The sequence below is a fragment of the Orcinus orca genome, chromosome 3 (assembly GCF_937001465.1).
Source record: "Orcinus orca chromosome 3, mOrcOrc1.1, whole genome shotgun sequence".
Taxonomy (NCBI): domain Eukaryota; kingdom Metazoa; phylum Chordata; class Mammalia; order Artiodactyla; family Delphinidae; genus Orcinus; species Orcinus orca.
In genome coordinates this window covers 75385597-75410421 of record NC_064561.1, presented here as the reverse complement: position 1 = coordinate 75410421, position 24825 = coordinate 75385597, and the positions used below count along the sequence as shown (strand labels likewise).

The following is a 24825-nucleotide window of genomic DNA, read 5'->3' as shown; positions in this document are numbered from 1 at the left end:
ACTGTTGCCATGACTTCTAAAAAAAAAGTGCTTGGTCACAGCAGACCTTTGTAATATTTTCTGGCAGAGTTTGTCTTGGATCTACCTTCTCACACTTTTCATTTCTCATGTTTTAAAATTGTAATCCATATTCTTATTTTAGCAAGGAACTGGCTTCAGCTGAGCAAAATAAAAATCATATAAATAATGAGCTAAAAAGGAAGGAAGAGAAGTTGTCCAGCTATGAAGACAAACTGTTTGATGTTTGTGGTAGCCAGGATTTTGAAAGTGACTTAGACAGGCTTAAAGAAGAAATTGAAAAATCCTCAAAACAACGAGGTAGGTTACCTACTTTATATTAGAAAAGGCATTTTGATGTTTTTGAATTTTCGTTCACAGGTAACTATTAAGGATGGGAGATTTTTAAACTTGGTTCTGGAGCTCGTTGGCTTAAATTTCAGTTCTGGTTCTACAACCTACTTGCTGTGTGACTTTGGGCAAGTTATCGAAACCTTTCTGTACTTCAGATTCATTAATAATTGCCTACCACGTGTAGGGTGTTAGGAGTAAATGAGATTATAGTTTCTGGCACATAACAAGCTTTAAAAGTTTTATACTTGTGTGTTACCAGAAAATAATTTCTACAAATCTGAATGTATTGTGCCCTTGGGAAGATTTAAATATCAGAATTTCGATTTCTTTCATTGTGTGTTTATAAAGCAAGAAGAATAATCATGTATTTACAGAAAAGGATATAACCATGTTGACAAAACTGTATTTTGTATTCTTTTCACTGGGAGTATATATATATTTTTTTAAATAGCCATGCTGGCTGGAGCTACGGCAGTTTACTCCCAATTCATTACTCAGCTAACGGATGAACACCAGTCGTGTTGCCCTGTCTGTCAGAGAGTTTTTCAGACAGAAGCTGAATTACAAGAAGTCATCAATGATTTGCAGTCTAAGCTGAGGCTTGCTCCAGATAAGCTCAAGTCAACAGAATCAGAACTAAAGAAAAAAGAAAAGCGGCGTGATGAAATGCTGGGACTAGTGCCCATGAGGTGAGAATAGGGATTTACTATTACTGTACCTGTACAGCAGCGCTGTAAGAGGTACCTATTCCACTGTCTAACATATGGTAGGTATTCAGTAAGCAAGAGTTGAATGAATAAAGGTTAAAGTCAGGATTCTAAGCCAGTATGCTCATCTCATGTTATTTATGTGATAAGAAAGAATTATTTTGTTTCAAGATAAGCTTGTTTCTTAAACTAGTCACAGGGTGGATATAATCTTTAATTTGTGTATGTTTGTTTCATTCCTGAGACTTGGCTTGAGGGCAGAAATTTTGATAGATTTTATAACTATGTGTCACTTTCTAAACCCAGCAAAGAATTAAAGTACCAGAAAGCTCCCCTCAAGAGACAAATTTTAAACTATACTTTTATGTTTTTCTCACTTCCAGAAAGAATGAATCATAGATGATTTCTATTATTTATTTTTCCCTTGCTTGTATAAGAAGTTCAGATGATTTTCTATTTATAACTAAAATCAAGTCAGAAAGTATGTGATGATTGCCTTGGTGTCTCCCAGAGCACAAAGATGGTCACAGAGACCAGTAAGACATGACCTTCATGGAGCTGATGGTCTATGTAAGGAGAAAAGCTCTCAGGATTAGACATAGAAAGCTGGGCTTAATAAAGTACTTAATTGGTTCAAACAAATGTATTAATTAGGAAGAGAGAAGCCAGTGGACTACAGAATCAGAATAGGATTTTGAGAACAGGGTAGGAGGAGGGATGTAAAGCATAGGGAAGGTGGTTTGACTTATTTAAGAGGAGGAAAGGGGAGAGGGTGTGTGTAAAGAGTAGGAGAGTAAGACCTGTGCTGCAGTAGAAACATTATCTGGAGTTTGAGAACTTATTTGTAGTGATTGATTCACATAAGTAGGGAAGATAGAGCTACAATTATGTTCAGACCTAGTTATAGCTCTATTAGGTGATGGGGAGCCATCCTAAGAGATTTAATGAAAGATGTGTTTTAGGAAAATTAATCTAATGTTAATACATTGGATGAAAGTGAGACAAACTCTGGAAACAAAAAAACCCGGAGGGTATGTTGTCCTGGAAAACTGAAAAGGAGTTTAAGGAAGAGAAGGAAGGGAAGATGCAAGAAGATGTGCTTTGTGGTAGCCAGCCTCTAAGATGGTCCCCAATGATCCCTGCCTCCTAGTATTCACACTCTTGTATTAGTCTTCTCTCATGTTCCAGGATTGGTCTGTGTAACCAATAAAGTACAACGGAAGTGATAGCATGTCCCTTCCAGCATGTCCCATACCATCATGAATGAAATTTCAGCTGAAAATGTACCTATTTATCATGTTTCTTAGTACTGACTTGGGTTCATTTTTTATAACACCTCATTTAAATAAAAACTCCATATTTTTCCCACAGGTTTTTTTCAGTACTGTATCTGTGTTAGTTGGTTCCTTTTACATAAAATTCCCTTGGAAAAAAAATGCTGTCACAAAATTGAGTTTCTGAAAAATTTAAAAAACAAAAGAGAAAACTCTACTAGAGCTCAGTAACCATTCTCTCAGGAAATATCTTTACTGTTTCTTAGAGTACTTATTTTAGCGTCTTAGGTAATCATCAGAAAAGAAGGCACCAAAACCTGGACCACATCAATAAGGGGTTTTTGTGTGTGTGTGAAAATGTAAAAATGGGGTTAAAATTGAATGGATGCCTATAGTTCTCTGCAAAAATGTCCCAGTCAAGTGAATGCTTGACTGTCATTAGGCTCTCATAGCTTTGTCACTTTCTAGGTACTGGGTACATAACTTAAGACCAACTTCTGGTCTATAACACTGGGAAGTAATGTGGGCATGAATTATTCATAATCTGAATATGTTCATATTTATTCAGGGAATTTTTTCATTCCTCTGGTATAAAAAATTACAGGTCTCTGTCACTCAGATCAATTCAGGTTGGCATTTCTTGCTCATAGTTTGGACTTTAAAAAAATCATTAAGTAATAACAATATCTGAGAGCTAATCCTTGAGTTTCTGGTTTATTATAAGGCTCCCATTAGAAACCAATTGAATTTATTATACTAATTTGATTTTAAGAATTTGGGATTTTTCTGAAAAAAGCTTAATAGCTTTTTTTTTTAAAGATTACATACAAGTTTTATTGTTTCAGAGGTATCAACAAAAATAGGTGTGGGGCCAGTACCTGCCATAGGGATGGTAATTCATTAGCTAGAGTAGCAGCAGTAAAGTGGGTTTAACAGCTTTTGTACCATAAACCCATGTAGCATTTGACTGAGTGGTTTCCTTCTTTCCTATTTTCTTTCCTTCCTTCCTTCTGTCCTTCCATCAGTTTTTAAACTTTTTTATTTTGAAATAATTTTAGACTTACAGAAAATTTACAAAAATAGTACAGAGAATTCACATATACCCTTCACCCAGCTTCTCCTGATGTTCACAGTTTATGTAACCATAATATGGTTATCAAAGTCAAGAAATTAACTTTGGTATAATTCTATTAATTAAACTACAAACCATATTTGAATTTTAGCAGTCTTTCTATTTAATATCCTTTGTCTATTTCAGGATCCAACTCAGGATTCCCACATTGCATATACTTGTTATTTCTCCTTAGGCTCTTGTAGTCTACCATAGTTCTTCTTTGTCTTTGACAGTCTTTCTTGGTCTTTCATGGTCTTGACACTTATGATGAGTATGGTCAGGTAATTTGTAAGATATCTTTCAGTTTGGCAAACAATATGGTAAAAATTGCTGGTATCAAGATCTGTCAATAGGTACTAGTTATAAAATCAGTGGACAGAGGTTTGAGGAGAAACAGGATATTTACATTTTCTTCAATGTATTTCTCCTATGATACTTATTGATTACATAGAGAAAAATAGTAACTTTACAATGGGTAAATCTGGCTGACACCTTCTTAACTAAGAGTAACATACTGACATCATGTACCCACTGATGTGTTGCCCTAAGAAGGATACAACATCACTTCTGTGGTATTCTTGCCAAAAATACATAACCTCAATCTCATTATGAGAAAACATTAGATTGCTTATTTTTAATTGTGTATGTTCTGTGAAGGCAAAGCATAATTGATTTGAAGGAGAAGGAAATACCAGAATTAAGAAACAAACTGCAGAATGTGAACAGAGACATACAGCGCCTAAAGAATGACATAGAAGAACAGGAAACACTTTTGGGTACAATTATACCTGAGGAAGAAAGTGCTAAAGTGTGTCTGACAGATGTTACAATTATGGAGAGGTTCCAGGTAAGTTTACTGCAGTTTAAGGCAGAATAAAACTAGTTTCATGGTGGTTTGAATATGAAATGTGAGTGTTAAAGATAGTAGCTAGTATTCTGGTACAGATTGTGTTTAGAGTTCCCTATCCTGAATTTCAGGTAGTCTCAGGGAGTAACTGCTTAGCTTATTTATATTCCTGAGTTTAGATTTTATTATCCATAAGTTCTGAGAATTAAGAAGTAGTCTTGTTTATTTTTCATTTTTAGTCTGCTTCCTTTTGTTTACATCATTTAAATTAATTTCATCATAAAAATTAATTTTATTTTTATCCTTGAAAATTTGTTAAAATTATATGAGAGCAGTTATAAATTAGATTTTAAAAAGTAAAAGCAGTTAATTCTTAAAGATTTTGAATAATGATAATGGCATAAGTTTCTTAAAGGAAATAACTTTGATTTATTCTTAAGATGGAACTTAAGGATGTTGAAAGAAAAATTGCACAACAAGCAGCTAAACTCCAAGGACTAGATTTGGATAGAACTGTTCAACAAGTAAACCAGGAAAAACAAGAAAAGCAACACAAATTAGATACAGGTAATAGAGACTGTTTCCTTATAAAGACTTCAACATTCCCAACATATGCTTTTTATCATAAATTTTATAACTATTATGTGGACAAAGAACAGCCTTTCTTCCAGTCCATGGTATATGCAGTTTCTTTTCTCAAAGGCATCACTTCTCCTCTGTTTCCTTTCTTTGCAGAACAGATTTTTTTTTTTTTTTGTGGTACGTGGGCCTCTCACTGTTGTGGCCTCTCCCGTTGCGGGACGCACAGGCTCAGTGGCCATGGCTCACGGGCCTAGTTGCTCTGCGGCATGTGGGATCTTCCCGGACTGGGGCACAAACTCGTGTCCCCTGCATTGGCAGGCGGACTCTCAACCACTGCGCCACCAGGGAAGCCCCAGAACAGATTTTGAATGATGAGTAACAAATGAGCTGTACTCTTTCTCAGTCATATCTGCCCCATTCAGGAGGGGACAGCAAGCAGGTTTGGGAGCTGGACAGGTTCTTGTGGCATTTTTATTGCAGTAGGTGGGACCCACAGAAACTCAGCCTTTGGGAATGCCACAGAGACCTATAAAACTGGAATGAGGCTGCTTATAGTATTTTCTATACCCTTACATTAATCACTGTATCAATATGTTTTCATGCAGTTTCCAGTAAGATTGAATTGAATCGTAAGCTTATACAGGACCAGCAGGAACAAATTCAGCACCTAAAAAGTACAACAAATGAACTTAAATCAGAGAAACTTCAGATATCCACTAATTTACAACGTCGTCAGCAACTGGAGGAGCAGACTGTGGAATTATCCACTGAAGTTCAGTCCTTATACAGAGAAATAAAGGTAAAAACATTCATACATATTAGTTTTAAAAATCAGTTCAAATATGTGAAATTCTCTTTATTGGGGCAATGGCCAGAACTATGGTTATTGTGAGGATCAAGTGAAAATGGTATATAGAACTTCTACTAATAGGTAAAAATTTCTGGAAGATTTATTGACCATAATAAGGAAGAACTGGCTGCCTGGTTAAGTAGTGAACTTCCTGTTACTGGAGGTGGTCTGGCGGTGGCTGGCTAACTCCATATAAGGATTCCTACTTGTATAGGAGGTTTGTCTTACCTACAGATCCTATATCCCTGACAGACACTGCCTCTCAGGCATAGCACTTTTTCTTTTTAATTCCAGATGTAGTCTCGGAATACTTCCCACTTAGGAGGCACTGAGTTGACACATGGAATGGAACCCATTTGGCATCCCTCATCTAGATTTATCAAATCTAAGACCCAACCAATTAAATCTGGTTAGAATCTGATTAGAATCTGTTACTAATTACTGTAAATGTTTCTTAAGTAGTTTTGGATTACAAAATAACAGAGGCTTAGAGTATGGTATAAAATGTACTACCTTACATTTGTATTTTTCATTGCTTATAAAGCACTTTGACATTAAACTGTTCAGTGTCTCATTTTGTATTCAGTGTATCATTTTGATAAATGTGACTAAATCTCCTTTTTATAGGAAAAGAAATTGAGACTTACAGATATCCCATGACTTGCCCAAATTCATACAGTTAGTAGGAGGCAGGGTTAATTTTCTGGTAGGTCTTCTGATGTGTAAGACATTTGACTTCCCACCACACCAAACCACTTCCTAATACAAAATATTCCTACATTGAAATAATACTAGGGGCTTCCCTGGTGGTGCAGTGGTTGAGAGTCCACCTGCCGATGCAGGGGACACGGGTTCGTGCCCCGGTCCGGGAAAATCCCACATGCCGCAGAGCGGCTGGGCCCGTGCATGGCTGCTGAGCCTGCGCGTCCGGAACCTGTGCTCCGCAACGGGAGAGGCCACAATGGTGAGAAAAAAAAAAATAATAATAATACTAAATAATTTTTTCTACCTTTATGGATTCATTAGGTATTTCAGGATCTTAAAGTGCTTGAGGATCATGGTTTTGAACAGTGGTTATCGTATACTTATTCTGTAGAGATGTTATAAGGCCAAATGATGTGGACTTCTGATTAGTAAAATAGTTTGTTATTTGAAAACCCCTTTCCTTCCAAAATAAGTGTGGGCACACCAACGTCAATGTACTAGTATGCTTAATTACCATAAAATGTCTACTTGGCCTCAGCAAACTAAGCTTAAGATCAAAAGTTCCTTTATGATTGAGACAGGCTGCAGCAGACTGTGGACCTTTCGGGTACAGAGAAAAATATTCTACCTTCAGGATGCTTTGGCTGCGCAAATTCAGAAACAGTTATGGAAGTAGATATAGTTGAACAGTCCCTAGTTGTGCTTATTAATTCAGCAGGCAGTCAGAATACCAATGTCAGGAACATCGGTGCATCTTATCTCACCTTGGATAATCCCTTGATGGAAGTAGAAACATCAAAATGTAACCCTTCCTTTAAAATTCCATTTCCACTCAGGATTTACACCTTCCAGAAAGTAGTGTTGAAATGTCTGGAACAAGTAAGAAATATGGGAATTGCCCCTTCTCTTAAGTCTCTGTGGCAGTTGTCAGCCCTCTGTCAGCCCAGAGTCAGCAGAGGAATCTTGCTCATCTGTAACAGCAGCCTTGAAGGAACTTCATGAACTTTTTGTCATTAGTAGTAAACCAGCTTCAGAAAACACATCTGAAGAAGTTTTCTGTCAATCAAAGACAGTAACTGAGGGGCAAACAGGTATTAAGGACCTTTCTGAAGGATGGACCCAAAATGAGCATCTTACAGCTACCCAGAGTGAACAAGTCTCCTTTCATCAGGCCATATCTGTATCAGTGAAGACGGAAGAATTAACAGACACTTCAGCAGACACTAGAGTAGAAGATGTAGAAAATATTAACTTCAGGGGTCTAGGTGATGGCCTGTTAGTACTGATAAGGAAGGTGTCCCCAAGTCTAAGGAGTCAATAAATGAGAGCAGTTCTGTCACTCTAGCCTCAGCTGAAACTTCTAATCAACTACATTGCACCTTTGGTGTCGAAATTTCACCCAGACTTTTAGCAGGTAAGGAGGATGCACTCAATCAGACTTCTGAGCAAACTGAGTCCTTGTCATCCAGTTTCATATTGGTTAAAGATCTGGGTCAGGATACACAGGCCTGAGACCAGAGAAAATGTCTGTTCTGAAGCTGCAGGACCACTTCTAGAATTTGAACCACCTACCAGCCATCTATCATCAAGTCCCTCCTTTCTTGCACCATTAATTTTTCCTGCTGCAGACATTGATTGGATCCTCCGTGCCGGCTTTACTTTGCAGGAAGCCCTTGGGGCTTTGCATTGAGTTGGTGGAAATGCAGACCTTGCACTTCTTGTTTTGCCAGGAAAGGACATTGTAGTTCCTACACAACCATGGAAAAGTGGACTAGACCATACTCCATTCCCTTAAAAAAAGCTATATATCTACACACACACACACACACACACACACACACACACACACACACACACACACACACACACACTCACAGTCACTGTAGAAACCTGCAAGCAGAATGTTGAGCCTTTTTTTTTTTTTTTTTTTTTTTTTTTTTTGCGGTACGTGGGCCTCTCACTGTTGTGGCCTCTCCCGTTGCGGAGCACAGGCTCCGGATGCGCAGGCTCAGCGGCCATGGCTCACGGGCCCAGCCGCTCCGCGGCACGTGGGATCTTCCTGGGCCGGGGCATGAACCCGTGTCCCCTGCATCGGCAGGCGGACTCTCAACCACTGAGCCACCAGGGAAGCCCCATATTTTTTTTTTAAGATTTTTTTTCGGCCAAAATAATTTATGATCTCTTGTCTGATGAACTTGTCTAATCTTTTGTTAAAATTTGGGCCTTTTTAAATGTATTGGCAGTACATGCATACAAAAACTTTTTTTTATTAAGATGATATATTCTGGAATAAAACTGATGGTTTTGTGTATAGCATACCATTTTAGAATGAGAGTGAATACTTTAAAAAGCAGAAGTCATGAGAAATCCCACTACCCATGCAGCTAAAAGCAGATAAACTTTATAATTTCGCTGTGTCTGTGCTGAAGGCAAGGTATGGCTTGTTAACTCAATTTTTGGTTTACAAACTTGATCACATGGTTTTGTGTTTGGAATCGTACTTAGTGCTCTGTGTATTATGATTCATCAGTTGTAACAGAAAATGGAAGAATAATTGAAAAAAAAGTTCTTTTATGATCATATTTCCATCTGTAAAAGAAAGACCTGGACTGAAAGAGCTTTCCTGTTTTTCAGTCACACAGAGCTGATATGGGCCCCTACAAACTCAGGAAAATTTATACCTGAAGCCACATGCTCATATAATTGGGAGTACGTGGTGTAGATTAAGAATCAAGTCAGTGGCTGACGCAGTATAGCGTAGTGGTTAAAAGAAAGACTCTGGAGCTGGATGAGAGAAAGACTCTGGAGCTGGATGAGATTTGAATCCTGGCTCCTTCATTTACTGGCTTTTGGGACCCTGGATAAATCATCTCTGTGCTCATCTGAAATATAGCAGGAAAATAATGGTACCTTCCTCATAGGGTTGTTGGAAGGAGCAAATGAATTGACTTGTAAAGCCTGGTACATAGAAAGTGATTTTATTATGAAGTGTGACACCTGAAATAAGATAATGGAATTTTATATAAGACCTTATATTTTTTATATCCTTAGGATGCTAAAGAGCAGGTAAACCCTTTGGAAACAACATTGGAAAAGTACCAGCAGGAGAAAGAAGAATTAATCAACAAAAAAAATACAAGCAACAAAATAGCACAGGATAAAGTAAGATTTCATGTATATATTTAGTTATCAAAAATATATGTTAAAATTATTATTCAGAGCACCATGTTGGACACTAGTATTTCACATGAAATTAAAAGCATGATGAAATAGTATTTTCATATTTGTGACATAATCTTAACATTCCAAATGTTTTCAGAATGATTAAATGTAAATTATTTTGCTTCTTGATCTAAAATAGAAGTTGAGAATTGAGACCTTTTAATCTAATCCCATAGTAATAAAGGGAGATCATAAAATTTGATTTCAGATAAAATCTGCTCGTGATGGAAACTGGAACTCAGGGCTTCTAACTTCCAAGCCAGTATTTCACTGTTCTCTCCTATTAAGTTTTTGTTATCTTAATAAAAGATATTCCTTGGAAATAAATCTTCTTAAATGCCCTAGTCTGAACTAGTATATTTTTAATAAATATTTTTCCACAGATAAATGATATCAAAGAGAAGGTTAAAAATATTCATGGTTATGTGAAAGACATTGAGAATTATATTCAAGATGGAAAAGATGACTATAAGAAGGTAATTTAAAACTACTTAATTGAATATAATTTAAAATGATTGTTTATATTTTTATTTCTTGTGCTTAAGAAATTTTCATTTTTGTAGCAAAAAGAAACTGAACTTAATAAAGTAATAGCTCAACTAAGTGAATGTGAGAAACACAAAGAAAAGATTAATAAGGAAATGGGAATCATGAGACAAGATATTGATACACAGAAGGTAGGTCCTTTTTTTGCTAATGATTTATGGTGGCATTTATACCAGTAACATTCTTATCTTTCTTTTTTACTTTTTACGTTTATTTTCAATACTTGCATTGAGTAGAAATGCAAACAGTAGAGAAAAGCAATTCTTTTTTTTTTTATGTGTATATGTTTATATAAAAAGTATGTTTCTTTTTTATGTTACTGAGACACAAAATTTTCCTTTGGCAGTATAAAAAGAGACATATTTTCATTTGTAAAATGAAATAATAAAAAGTGCATTTGGTATAACTCAAGCTGTTGTGATTCTTCTCGTTATAACATTTTTACCTGATTGTATTCTTTTTTTAAATTTATTTTTTATTAAAGTATAGTTGAATTACAGTGTTGTGTTAGCTACTGCTGTACAGCAAAGTGACTCAGTTACATATATATATTTTTTCATATTCTGTTCCATTATGGTTTATCACAGGATATTGATTATATTTCCGTGTGCTATACAGTAGGACCTTGTTGTTTATCCATTCTATATATACCAGTTTTTGTGTATGCTAATCCCAAACTCCCAGTCCAACCCTCTCCCACCCTCCTTCCCCTTGGCCACCATAGTCTCTGCTCTATGTCCCTGATTCTGTTTCATAGATAGGTTCATTTGTGTCACATTTTAGATTCCACATATTAATGATATCCTATGGTTATTTATCTTTCTGACTTACATAGTATGATAATCTCTAGTTGCATCCATGTTGCTGCAAATGGCATTATTTTGTTTTTTTTATGGCTGAGTTCCCTTGTATATATGTAACACATCTTTATTCATCTGTTGATGGACATTTAGGTTGTTTCCATGTCTTGGCTATTGTGAATAGTGCTGATATGAATGTAGGGGTGCACGTATCTTTTTGAATTATAATTTTGTCTGGATATATGCCCAGGAGTGAGGTTGCTGGATCATATGGTAGTTCTGTTTTTAGTTTTCTGAGGAGCCTCCATACTGTTTTCCACAGTGGCTGTACCAACTTACATTCCCACCAACATTGTAGGAGGGTTCCCTGAGAAAAGCAATTCTAATAACATTGTCTTTTCTTCTTTCCTTTTTTAATTTTTATTTTCAGTAAAAGACTTACCTGGTAAAAGTTTAAACATAAAAGCATAAAATTAAAGTCTCCTTCCCCTTCTGCCAATTCTCAATCTCATTTCTAGGTATCATTCTTAAAAGTTGTCTGTAAGTAAAATATGTATATACTAAGTTGTTTTTCAGTTGATTCCTTTATCATTTACTTTCTTGATTAAGGAAATTAATTTCCACAGTATAATTAAAATCACATTAAGAAAATAATTTTCAGCATGCCTTATATAAGCATGATAGTTAATGCCTTTAAAAACTACACCGCTTCTCTGTTCCTGCTGTTTTGAATAAAATTTGCTATTTGAAAGCTTTAATCACTTGGTTATAAACAATGGTTAAAATCTCTTTGAAGATTAGCCATACCCGTTTTCTGCAGAATCTCTGGCCATAGTGCCAGGAATGTCAAATATATGAATATCAGTCAAAGGTAAATCAAATCTCTGCCATCTAGTAAATGCTATATAAATTTATGAAGCATGTATAACAAAATACTTAGTTATCACTAGCTTGTGGGTTTTCTATTTAAAATCACAATCTGTAAATCAGTAATGTCCATACAAATATAGAGAGATAATTAAGATACACCAGTCTGTGACCCTTTTCAAGTTGAAGGTCTAAATTTAGTGGATCTGACTATATTAGTTTACTTTTATAACCTACCATGTTCTAGAAATCGTTTACTAAGTTATATACATAGAGCAATGCTAAATAACATTTTAAATTGATGAGAAAATGAGACAATGTGGAAATAAGGACAAGAAGAAGGCAATGAAACCAGGAGAGTAGTAAGTATATAAAACGTAGGCCATGAAATCTGATATGCTTGCTAAAGATTTTAGTAGTCACATGAAGAGAGAAAGTCATAATTAATTAAGTTTCACATTGTCTCAAAGCTAAAAACAAACCATTTCTCTGGACTGAGACCAGAGAAAAATGTCTCCATAGGCATTCATGGAAAGGAAGACACTATATAGATTAATAAGAAGCAGGTCTTCAACAAACTTCATGGTTGTTTTTGTTTGTTTGTTTTTGCAGTGTGTTTCAGCACCTTTATCATCCCTTGATGACTGTAGAAGGTGGTGTGATTGGAGCCTAAAATAAATGTTAGAGTGTTTGGAGAGCAAAAGTTAGCTATAGGCACCCATCAAGATCACCTGGGTTTTTCCCACTGCTAAGTGTATAATAACCAAGAAAACGTACAATATATGTTTACATTAAAACTTGTACAAGAATGTTTATAGCAGCATTATTTTTTTTTTATTGGAGTATAATTGCTTTACAATGGTATGTTAGTTTCAGCTTCACAACAAAATGATTCAGTTATATATATACATATATTCCCATATCTCTTCCCGTATAGCAGCATTATTAATGACAGTCAAAATATGGAAAACAGCCCAAATGGTTATCAGCTGATGAACAGATGAATAAAATTTGGTATATTCATATGTATTTGTCAGGGATCTCCAGAGAAGTAAAGCCAGTAAGAGATCAATAAATATAGATACAGATAAAGATATAGATATAGATAAAGAAATTTATTATAAGGAATTAACTCAAGTGATTGTGGAGGCTGAGATGTCCCAAGATATGTGGTTGGCAAGCTGGAGGCTCAGGAGAGCTTGATGGTGTAGTTCCAGTTTGAGTCTGAAGCCTGAGAACTGGGAGAGCTAATAGGCTCTAGATCCAAGAAGAGCTGAGGTTTCAGTTTAAATATGAAGGCAGGAAAAAACCACTGTCCCACCTCATACAGTCAGGCAGGATGAGTTACCCCTTATTCAGCCTTTTTTGTTCTGTTCACGTCTTTAGTTGACTGGATGAGGCCCACCCACATTAGGAAGGGCAGTCTGCTTTACTTATTCAGTCTACCAATGTAAATGTTAATCTCATCCAGAAACACTGTCAAAGACACTCAGAATAATGTTTGACCAAATGCCTTGGCACCCTGTGGTGTCAAGTTGACACATAAAATTAACCATCATGGAATATTACTCAGCCATTAAAAGGAATGAAATATTGATAGATGCTGCAACATGGACAAACCTTGAAAACATTATGCTAAATGAAGTCAATCACAAAAGACCATATTGTATGATTCCATTTATATGAAATGTACAGAATAGGCAAATCCATAGAGACAGAAAGCAGAGGAGTGTTGGTGGGGGTTGGGGGGAAGGAAAGAAAAGGGAATAGAGAGTGACTGCTAATGGGTATGGAGTTTCTATTTGGGGTGATAAAATGTACTGGAATGAGAACCTTGTGAATATACTGAAACCACTGAATTGTACACTTTAAATTGGTGAATTTTATGGTATATGAATTACATCTCAAACTTAAAAAAAAAATCACCTGGGTTATTGAAAATACACATCTCTTTCTCCATTCCAGACCAATAAATGGGAACCTCTGGGGCATGGGCATACACATATGCATGTATATTTTGTTAAAGTTCCTCAGAGGTTCTGATGTATCCCCTTAACTATCAATCACTGAGTCAGAGCACCGCATGGCTTTCAGGAAATTCTCTATAAATGGCATTTTCTCCAACCAGACTTTTGGTGGATTTTGGAATGGGGTTTATTCAGCATATTACTCTATCACAGGTAACTAGAAAGCAGCTAACTTTTATGGTTTCTGTAAGTGGCCAGCTGCATGCATTAACTGCTCTCTGAGCTGAGTGATTCAGGTTACTATCTTAAGAGTTGAGGAGCCTAACAGCTTATTTACGCACTTAAGCCCTATTAAATTTACTCCACAGAATTTTAAAATTTGGAAGTTTAATAATCTTCCTCCCTCATTTTTCAGATGAAGGGAACTGGAGTTGACCTAAATTGCCCAAGGTCACAAAAGTAGTGAGTAACAGAGGTAGAACTTGACCCTACATTGTCAAATTGCTAGTATAATAGGAAAACAGTTTTGGTGTAGTATACCTACATCTGGTTTTCTCTGATACTTTATCTCTTCTTTCTCTCCTATTTTCTATTTTGAAGACTAACTGGAATTTTTACTGCTTAAAGTATAAGGACAGATTTGACCCAAAAGGTATTTCACTAGCAGTTATTGAGCCAGGCACTGTACTTAGTACTTTTTACATACACTAACTATTTTAATCTTTAGAAGGCTCAGAGAATTTAAACTAACTTGTCCAAAGTCATCCTATTTGAAAGTTGTAATGCTGAGATTTGAGCTTAGGTATATCTGACTTCAAAGCCTATGCTCTTTAACTACTGTGCTATATACTGTCTTTCAGAATGAAAGAGCAATTAGAAGCTGACCTAAAAGAAGGAAATCCCTAGCTTTCTGGTGACCATGCAGGATAACAGACCAGGAACATTATTTCATGAAAAAATCAGTCTCACCTAAAAATGTGATAGCCCTTTAAATAGTCCTTTCAGGTATTCATGAAAGCAAATTCCATTGTTATATAATATTAGATGAAAGCGAGCAGTGCCACATTCTTTTGTTCCTAATAAGGAAAATGTATAAGCATAGTTCCCCATGGGAGAATCTTGGAGAGTCATAGCAGCTGCGGTGGCACATTAGGTTGCCTTGGCAACAAAAGGACGTTTACAACCATATCATTTTAGTCATCTCTAACTGCTTATAACGATTCCTTTAATAGATACGTATATATTTATATTATTAGTTCCAGGAAAACTGAAAGGAACCTTAATGACAGTTAAAAAAACAAAAAAAACCTCAAAATAGTGATTCATAGATGGGCAGGGTTGGATGCAAACATTAAGCATATGAGAGAAGTCCTTGGCTTCCCTTCTTCTCTCCCACCTCCCAAATCCTTTTTCCCTGGTGACTCCTGTGTCAGTATTGTTGGCAACGAAGTGTTACCAAAGATCTGCCCCTGCCTCCTACTTCCCACATCACTGAGTTTATCTCAACTACAAGGGTTGCTGTAGAAGGGTCTTTGAGAAGGCCTGACTCCAAACTTAGGATGAATTTTTTCTGTTCGGGCTTCTATGGGCCAAACCACCATTTTCTGCAGGAAAATTTTTTTTAAGTTCCAAAGAGTCAACTTATAAATTGTTTCCTGTTTGTCTCTTGACAACATAGTCCGTTTTAATCACCAGGAAAAGTACTGAAATAATTGTGTTGGTGCTGCTGCCGCTGCCAAATGATTTAGGTTGCTTTTTAAGGACAAAACTACTCAACAAGAACAGCTAAATTTAAATTTTTCAGTGCAATTCAGTGGCCAGGAAAGTGTCATCAAGTATATAGACTTACTGTTTTTGTGAAACTTCTTACTGCCTTGTATGATTGTCAGCTTGAAGGTAAAAATCTTATCTGACATACTTAACAGTATATAATGGTCTTGGCACACGTTAGTAGACAAATACAACTAGGGAAAAAAAAGTTGGGGAGACTTTGGTAGTAGTCTTGCTCTCTTTTTATCTTTTAGATCACTAGGCTCCATTGTGAGGTTCTTATGCAAGATGATCCAATGGGGCATAGGTATAAAATATTAAAAATCCAGTTATATCATTTTATCTCATCATTTTAATGTCTGTTTTGTGTGTATATGGGCCATCCAGATTCCTCCAGGCCTGGAGATTCCTTTACACTGGCTTCTTCTCCCTCTGCTGAGATACACATGATTCTAAGGCAGAATTAGCACTACCTGTCACCAGTTGCCTGCTATGAATCACATGTTGGTAACTTGATTATTTTTATTAACGAATTTAATATTTACATTTAGATACAAGAAAGGTGGCTACAGGATAACCTTACTTTAAGAAAAAGGAATGAAGAACTAAAAGAAGTTGAAGAAGAAAGAAAACAACATTTGAAGGAAATGGGTCAAATGCAGGTTTTACAAATGAAAAAGTGTGTTTTAAAAAATAATCTTTAGTTTAAATAAAGGTCTTTATTATTGAAATGTGAAAAATATTCAATACATGTTTTTGACAAAGAATGTAAGCCTGTAGCCAAGGTGTCCTTTCAGACTTAAAGGAAGATGGGCACTTTTTTTACAAATGTATTTCATGGCTTTACAAGCTGAAGTAGTAATATAGAATTTATAGTCACACTATGACTATGCAGTGATGGCCAGTATTAAAAATACCAAGTTCCCAGACTTTTGCGAGCCTGCTTCACAAGATTATGGCATAAATATGTCCTCTGGACCCTGCCTGGGTCAGAGCTTAATGCTTAACTCTTAATGGAGTTATTGCCAAAGCAATTTGATATTGATGATCCATTCTACATGGTCCCAGGTGTAATTATGCGCAAACCAGAGCATCATTTTTGCGATTAATAGAATTCTTCTTTTATCTGGTTTTATTGGTACTTACTGTAGTTGCTGTCTTCCTGCTACAGCAGAAAAGATTTGATTCTTGCTTTCTCTGCCTCACAGTTGCCTTAGGAATTCTGTAAGAACCTGGTTGATGCTAAGGCACTAGACTGGTGTAAAAGGTTGTACTAGCCAAATAGATTTTTTGGAACCACCTCAGCTGGTTGGATATATTCATTCATTCAGCCATTCCTTGTAGATTTTTCATTTTTCTTGTGATTTCACAAAGAAATCTGAATCAAAGAATGCTTAAGTTTTTCTAAAGGATATAATAAATTGAAATTTAATTTAGTTATTAAAACCTAACAAATAGTTACTCCTATGTTATTGTAAGTTCTCTTGGTTTAGCTATTTTAAATAACTTTCATATATCAAGGAGATCAGACTTAACAACTAGAAGAGCTCTTCATCTTTCAGCCTGTTTGTTTTTTATGCATTAGGACACTGAGACCCAGAAAAAAAGATCATAGGAAATTAGAATGAAAGCCAGGAATGTGACCAGATATCCTAGCTTCCAAGCCTCAGCTCTTTAACACTGTAATGTTGGTGTTCTTGGTGCCAAGATGAAAAAAAAAAAGTGAAGCTTATAGAACAAGTTTTAAATGAAACAGTTTATTCCTTGCTACTAAAGATCAAAAACAGATATTTTTATAATTCCTTCTGTAATTAGTACATAACAGTGCTTTTTACATTCATTCAGACTACTAAGCATAACTTCTCTTTTTCAAACCTTTCTTCAACCAGGACACAACAGAAATGTCAACAAAACAGATAATCAGGCCAGTTCTATAAGGATGTTCATAATCTTGAGAGAAGTGCCTGGCAAATAAGAGGATGCCTAATAAGTAATTGTTAAATAAATGAAGATTTTTAAAGCATACGTTAAAATCTGTATTATCTACCAAGTTATCAGAAAAGTTTAAGTATTTTACTTTTTTTTTTTTTTTTTTGTGGTACGCGGGCCTCTCACTGTTGTGGCCTCTTGTGTTGCAGAGCACAGGCTCTGGATGCGCAGACTCAGTGGCCATGGCTCACGGGCCTAGCCGCTCCGTGGCACGTGGGATCCTCCCAGACCGGGGCACGAACCCATGTCCCCTGCATCAGCAGGCGGACTCTCAACCACTGCGCCACCAGGGAAGCCCAAGTATTTTACTTTTTTGTCAGTATTGATGCTTTGTTTTTTGGAACTCCTCTTCATGTTTTTCTTTTCTTTTTTTAAAATTTTTATTGGAGTATAGTTGCTTTACAATGTTGTGTTAGTTTCTACTGTACAGCAAAGTGAATCAGCTATACGTATACATATATCCCCTCTCTTTATTGATGCTTTTTTATACTTATGCAAGAGAAATTTTGTTTTAATAGAGAAATACAAACTTTTAGTAATACTACTGCATAAATTTTTGAGATAAAATTTTCTTTTGTCTGACATACTGTGAACGAACTGATGATACCTGTTGCTCAGTAACTTCTCAGAGTTGGTAACTGAGCATTCTTATTTGACAATGAGAAGTTTGTGAATTTGTAATATTAATCACCAAGAGTACTTTTCTTAGGTTAGTGTGTAAACGTCAGGAACTTTTTCAGTGTTCACATGTTATGAGAGTACTTTATTGAGCACACAGAAATCAGCTGTTTAAAAACCTGGATGCTTCAGAGATTTGGAAAGAAGAAAGTTTTCCTTAGTACTGAAACCTTAAAGAAAAAGCAAGGAGAGACTTTTCATATGCTGATTGCTAAGGAGAATGATAAATGATATTTATCTATCTGGAGAAATCTGTCTTTTCCACTTTAGGCTGCTAAAATCTAAAAATGGTCCTCATTTGTCGTTTTCCCTCCTAGTGAACATCAGAAGTTGGAAGAAAAAATAGAAAATATAAAAAGAAATCTCGGTTCGGCAATAGGGCGACAGGAAGGTTATGAGGAAGAAATTATTCGTTTTAAGAAAGAACTTCGAGACCCTCAATTTCGGGATGCCGAGGAAAAGTATAGGGAAATGATGATTGTTATGAGAACAACAGAGCTTGTGAACAAGGATCTGGACATTTATTATAAGACCCTTGACCAGTAAGTATTGGACTGGGGATTTGGTTCCCGTTGCAATCAGTATCAACTAGCATAATTTAGTCTTACTTTCACCCTTTTAAACTTATTTAATGTATTTCATACCTACCACAGAATGGAAAAATATATGTGTATATGTGTGTACACATACACACATGCTTACTTGAATTAGGAAGTAAAGTTATAAAGGATATTAATATTAAGGTGCACTCATGATCCCACCACCCCCATACACAATCCAAGAACTCTACCATTATCACTAACTGCCATCCACATAGATGCTCCTCCTTATCTCAACCATTTGTCATCCTCACTTTTCGTAACCACTGACACAGATTTTTGCTCTCTGTGTTTTTTTGTTGTTTTTTTTTTTTTTTTGCGGTACGCGGGCCTCTCACTGTTGTGGCCTCTCCCGTTGCGGAGCACAGGCTCCGGACGCGCAGGCTCAGCGGCCATGGCTCCCAGTCCCAGCTGCTCCACAGCATGTGGGATCTTCCTGGACCGGGGCATGAACCCGTGTCCCCTGCATCGGCAGGCAGACTCTCAACCACTGCACCACTAGGGAAGCCCTGCTCTCTGCTTTTTAAAAATAATTTTATCATATGTATCATGTTTTGAGCTTTTAAAAAAAAATGATATCATACTCTGAGAATGCTTCTAGAATTTGCTTTTTAGCTTGTTTTACTTTATTTTGCTTTTATTTACTTAAGTTGCTTATAGCTGTGGTATATGCATTTTCACTGATGTACAGAATTCTTTTGTGGAAATATACCATAATATATCCATTTTTGGGTAGATGGACATTTGGGTTGTTTCCAGCTCTTTACTGATATAACCCTTGCTTCTAGGAACATTCTTGTCATGTCTTACAGAGCAAAGGTGTAAGAGATTCTCTAGAGTACATGTGGGAGTAAAATTGCTGGGTTGCAGGGTATGCTCAATTTTACAAAATAATGTTATATTGTTTTCCGAAGTGATTTTACTAATTTATACCACTAGCGGAATATAAGGGTTCTCGTTGATGCATTCTTTGACACTGATTTTGTCGATTCTTAATTTTTGCAAATCTAATGGGTTTTATTTTTACTTTATTTTTTTAAACATCTTTATTGGAGGGCTTCCCTGGTGGCGCAGTGGTTGAGAGTCCGCCTGCCGATGCAGGGGACACGGGTTCGTGCCCAGGTCCGGGAAGATCCCACGTGCTGTGGAGCGGCTGGGCCCGTGAGCCATGGCCGCTGAGCCTGCGCGTCTGGAGCCTGTGCTCTGCAACGGGAGAGGCCACAACAGTGAGAGGCCACAACAGTGAGAGGCCCGTGTACCGCAAAAACAAACAAACATCTCTATTGGAGTATAATTGCTTTACAATGGTGTGTTAGTTTCTGCTTTATAACAAAGTGAACCAGTTATACATATGTCCCCATATCTCTTCCCTCTTGCGTCTCCCTCCCTTGGACCCCCCATCCCACCCCTCTAGGTGGTCACAAAGCACCGAGCTGATCTCCCTGTGCTATGCGGCTGCTTCCCACTAGCTATCAGTTTTACGTTTGGTAGTGTATATATGTCCATGCCACTCTCTCACTTTGTCCCAGCTTACCCTTCCCCCTCCCGTATCCTCAAGTCCATTCTCTAGTAGGTCTGTGTCTTTACTCCCGTCTTGCCCCTAGGTTCTTCATGACCATTTTTTTCTTTTCTTTTTTTTTTAGATTCCATATATATGTGTTAGCATACAGTATTTGTTTTTCTCTTTCTGACTTACTTCACTCTGTATGACAGACTCTGGGTCCATCCATCTCACTACAAATAACTCAATTTCATTTCTTTTTATGGCTGAGTAAGGTCCATTGTATATATGTGCCACATCTTCTTTATCCATTCATCTGTTGATGAACACTTAGGTTGCTTCCATGTCCTGGCTATTGTAAATAGAGCTGCAGTGAACATTGTGGTACATGACTCTTTTTGAATTATGGTTTTCTCATGGTATATGCCCAGTAGTGGGATTGCTGGGTCGTATGGTAGTTCCATTTTTAGTTTTTTACGGAACCTCCATACTGTTCTCCATAGTGGCTGTATCAATTTACATTCCCACCAGCAGTGCAAGAGGGTTCCTTTTTCTCCACACTCTCTCCAGCATTTATTGTTTCTAGATTTTTTGAGGATGGCCATTCTGACCGGTGTGAGATGATATCTCATGGTAGTTTTGATTCGCTTTTCTCTAATGATTTATGATGTTGACCATTTTTTTATGTGTTTGTTGGCAATCTGTATATCTTCTTTGGAGAAATGTCTATTTAGGTCATCTGCCCACTTTTGGATTGGTTTGTTTGCTTTTTTGATATTGAGCTGCATGAGCTGCTTGTAAATTTTGGAGATTAATCATTTGTAAGTTGCTTCATTTGCAAATATTTTCTCCTATTCTCAGGGTTGTCTTTTCTTCTTGTTTATGGTTTCTTTTGCTGTGCAAAAGCGTTTAAGTTTCATTAGGTCCCATTTGTTTATTTTTGTTTTTATTTTTATTTCTCTACGAGGTGGGTCAAAAAGGATCTTGCTGTGATTTATGTCATAGAGTGTTCTGCCTGTGTTTTCCTTTAAGAGTTTGATAGTATCTAGCCTTACATTTAGGTCTCTAATCCATTTTGAGTTTATTTTTGTGTATGGTGTTAGGGAGTGTTCTAATTTCATTCTTTTACACGAAGCTGTCCAGTTTTCCCAGCACCACTTATTGAAGAGGCTGACTTTACTCCGCTGTATATTCTTGCCTCCTTTATCAAAGATAAGGTCACCATATGTGCGTGCGTTGATCTCTGAGCTTTCTATCCTGTTCCATTGATCTGTATTTGTTTCTGTGCCAGTAGCATACTGTCTTGATTAGTGCAGCTTTGTAGTATAGTCTGAAGTCAGGGAGCCTGATTCCTCCAGCTCCGTTTTTCTTTCTCAAGATTACTTTGGCTATTCAGGGTCTTTAGTGTTTCCATACAAATTGTGAAATTTTTTGTTCTACTTCTGTGAAAAATGCCAGTGGTAGTTTGCTGGGAATTGCATTGAATCTGTAGATTACTTTGGGTAGTATAGTCATTTTCACAGTGTTGATTCTTCCAATCCAAGAACATAGTATATCTCTCCATCTTTTTTTTTTTTTTTTTTTTTTGCGGTACGCAGGCCTCTCACTGTTGTGGCCTCTCCCGTTGCGGAGCACAGGCTCCGGACGCGCAGGCTCAGTGGCCATGGCTCACGGGCCCAACCGCTCCGCGACATGTGGGATCTTCCCGGACCGGGACACGAACCCGTGTCCCCTGCATCAGCAGGCGGATTCTTAACCACTGCGCCACCACGGAAGCCCTCTCCATCTATTTTTATCATCTTTAATTTCTTTCATAAGTGTCTTATAATTTTCTGCATATAGCTCTTTTGTCTCCTTAGGTAGGTTTATTCCTAGATATTTTATTCTTTTTGTTTCATTGGTAAATGGGAGTGTTTTCTTAATTTCACTTTCAGATTTTTCATCATTAGTGTATAGGAATGCAAGAGATTTCTGTGCATTAATTTTGTATCATGCTGCTTCACCAGATTCATTGATTAGCTCTAGTAGTTTTCTGGTAGCATCTTTAGGATTCTCTATGCATAGTACCATGTCATCTGCAAACAGTGACAGCTTTACTTCTTCTTTTCCAATTTGGATTCCTTTTATTTCTTTTTCTTCTCTGATTGCTGTGGCTAAAAGTTCCCAAACTATGTTGAATAATAGTGGTAAGAGTGGGCAACCTTGTCTTGTTCCTGATCTTAGTAGAAATGGTTTTAGTTTTTCACCATTGAGCATGATGTTGGCTGTGGGTTTGTCATATATGGCCTGTATTATGTTGAGGAAAGTTCCCTCTATGCCTATTTTCTGGAGGGTTTTTGTCATAAATGGGTGTTGAATTTTGTCGAAAGCTTTCTCTGCATCTATTGAGATGATCATATGGTTTTTCTCCTTCAGTTTCTTAAATGGTGTATCACATTGATTCATTTGTGTATATTGAAGAATCCTTGCATTGCTGGGATAAACCCCACTTGATCATGGTGTATGATCCTTTTAATGTGCTGCTGGATTCTGTTTGCTAGTATTTTATTGAGGATTTTTGCATCTATGTTCATCAGTGATACTGGCCTGTAGTTTTCTTTCTTTGTGACATCTTTGTCTGGTTTTGCTATCAGGGTGATGGTGGACTTGTAGAATGAGTTTGGGAATGTTCCTCCCTCCGCTATATTTTGGAAGAGTTTGAGAAGGATAGGTGTTAGCTCTTCTCTAACTGTTTGATAGAATTTGTCTGTGAAGCCATCTGGTCCTGGGCTTTTGTTTGTTGGAAGATGTTTAATCACAGTTTCAATTCAGTGCTTGTGATTGGTCTGTTCATACTTTCTATTTCTTCCTGATTCAGTCTTGGAAGGTTGTGCATTTCTAAGAATTTGTCCATTTCCTCCAGGTTGTCCATTTTATTGGCATAGAGTTGCTTGTAGTAATTTCTCATCATCCTTTGTATTTCTGCAGTGTCAGTTGTTACTTCTCCTTTTTCATTTCTAATTCTATTGATTTGAGTCTTCTCCCTTTTATTCTTGATGAGTCTGGCTAATGGTTTATCAATTTTGTTTATCTTCTCAAAGAACCAGCTTTTAGGTTTATTGATCTCTGCTATTGTTTCCTTCATTTCTTTTTCATTTATTTCTGATCTGATCTTTATGATTTCTTTCCTTCTGCTAACTTTGGGGGTTTTTTGTTCTTCTTTCTCTGATTGCTTTAGGTGTAAGTTTAGGTTGTTTATTTGAGATGTTTCTTGTTTCTTAAGGTAGGATTGTACGGCTATAAACTTCCCTCTTAGAACTGCTTTTGCTGCATCCCATAGGTTTTGGGTCGTCGTGTGTTCATTGTCATTTGTTTCTAGGTATTTTTTGATTTTCTCTTTCATTTCCTGAGTGATCTCTTGGTTATTAAGTAGTGTATTGTTTAGCCTCCATGAGTTTGTATTTTTTACAGATTTTTTTCTTGTAATTGATATCTAGTCTCATAGCATTGTGGTCGGAAGATACTTGATACAATTTCAATTTTCTTAAATTTACCAAGGCTTGATTTGTGACCCAAGATATGATCTATCCTGGAGAATGTTCCATGAGCACTTGAGAAGAATGTGTATTCTGTTGTTTTTGGATGGAATGTCCTATTAATATCAATTAAGTCCATCTTGTTTAATGTATCATTTAAAGCTTGTGTTTCCTTATTTATTTTCATTTTGGATGATCTGTCCATTGGTGAAAGTGGGGTGTTAAAGTCCCCTACTATGAATGTGTTACTGTTGATTTCCCCTTTTATGGCTGTTAGTATTTGCCTTATCTGTTGAGGTGCTCCTATGTTGGGTGCATAAATATTTACAATTGTTATATCTTCTTCTTGGATCGATCCCTTGATCATTATGTAATGTCCTTCTTTGCCTCTTGTAATAGTCTTTGTTTTAAAGTCTATTTTGTCTGATATGAGAATTGCTACTCCAGCTTTCTTTTGATTTCCATTTGCATAGAATATCTTTTTCCATCCCCTCACTTTCAGTCTGTATATGTCCCTAAGTCCGAGGTGGGTCTCTTGTAGACAGCATATATACGGTCTTGTTTTTGTATCCATTCAGCCAGTCTATGTCTTTTGGTTGGAGCCTTTAATCCATTTACATTTAAGGTAATTATCAATATGTACATTCCTATTACCATTTTCTTCATTGTTTTGGGTTTGTTATTGTAGGTCTTTTCCTTCTCTTGTGTTTCCTGCCTAGAGAAGTTCCTTTAGCATTTGTTGTAAAGCTGGTTTTGTTGTGCTGACTTCTCTTAGCTTTTACTTGTCAGTAAACGTTTTAGTTTCTCCGTCAAATCTGAATGAGATCCTTGCTGGGTAGAGTAATCTTGGTTGTAGGTTTTTCTCCTTCATCACTTTAAATATGTCCCGCCACTCCCTTCTGGCTTGCAGAGTTTCTGCTGAAAGATCAGCTGTTAACCTT

The 24825-nt window shown here is 36.6% G+C and overlaps 1 protein-coding gene across 4 annotated transcripts in view; it reads left to right on the top strand.

Moving 5' to 3' along the window:
• RAD50 (RAD50 double strand break repair protein) overlaps positions 1 to 24825 on the top strand; it is a 234237-nt gene that overhangs the window by 183553 nt on the left and 25859 nt on the right. For all 4 annotated transcript variants that reach the window (XM_049707229.1, XM_033405883.2, XM_033405882.2 and 1 more), the window contains 10 exons: positions 143 to 318; positions 803 to 1040; positions 4104 to 4293; positions 4734 to 4860; positions 5481 to 5674; positions 9482 to 9592; positions 10036 to 10128; positions 10216 to 10329; positions 16154 to 16281; positions 18587 to 18811. In XM_049707229.1, the coding sequence (XP_049563186.1) occupies positions 143 to 318; positions 803 to 1040; positions 4104 to 4293; positions 4734 to 4860; positions 5481 to 5674; positions 9482 to 9592; positions 10036 to 10128; positions 10216 to 10329; positions 16154 to 16281; positions 18587 to 18811 (1596 nt within the window). The remainder of the gene's footprint in view (positions 1 to 142; positions 319 to 802; positions 1041 to 4103; positions 4294 to 4733; positions 4861 to 5480; positions 5675 to 9481; positions 9593 to 10035; positions 10129 to 10215; positions 10330 to 16153; positions 16282 to 18586; positions 18812 to 24825) is intronic.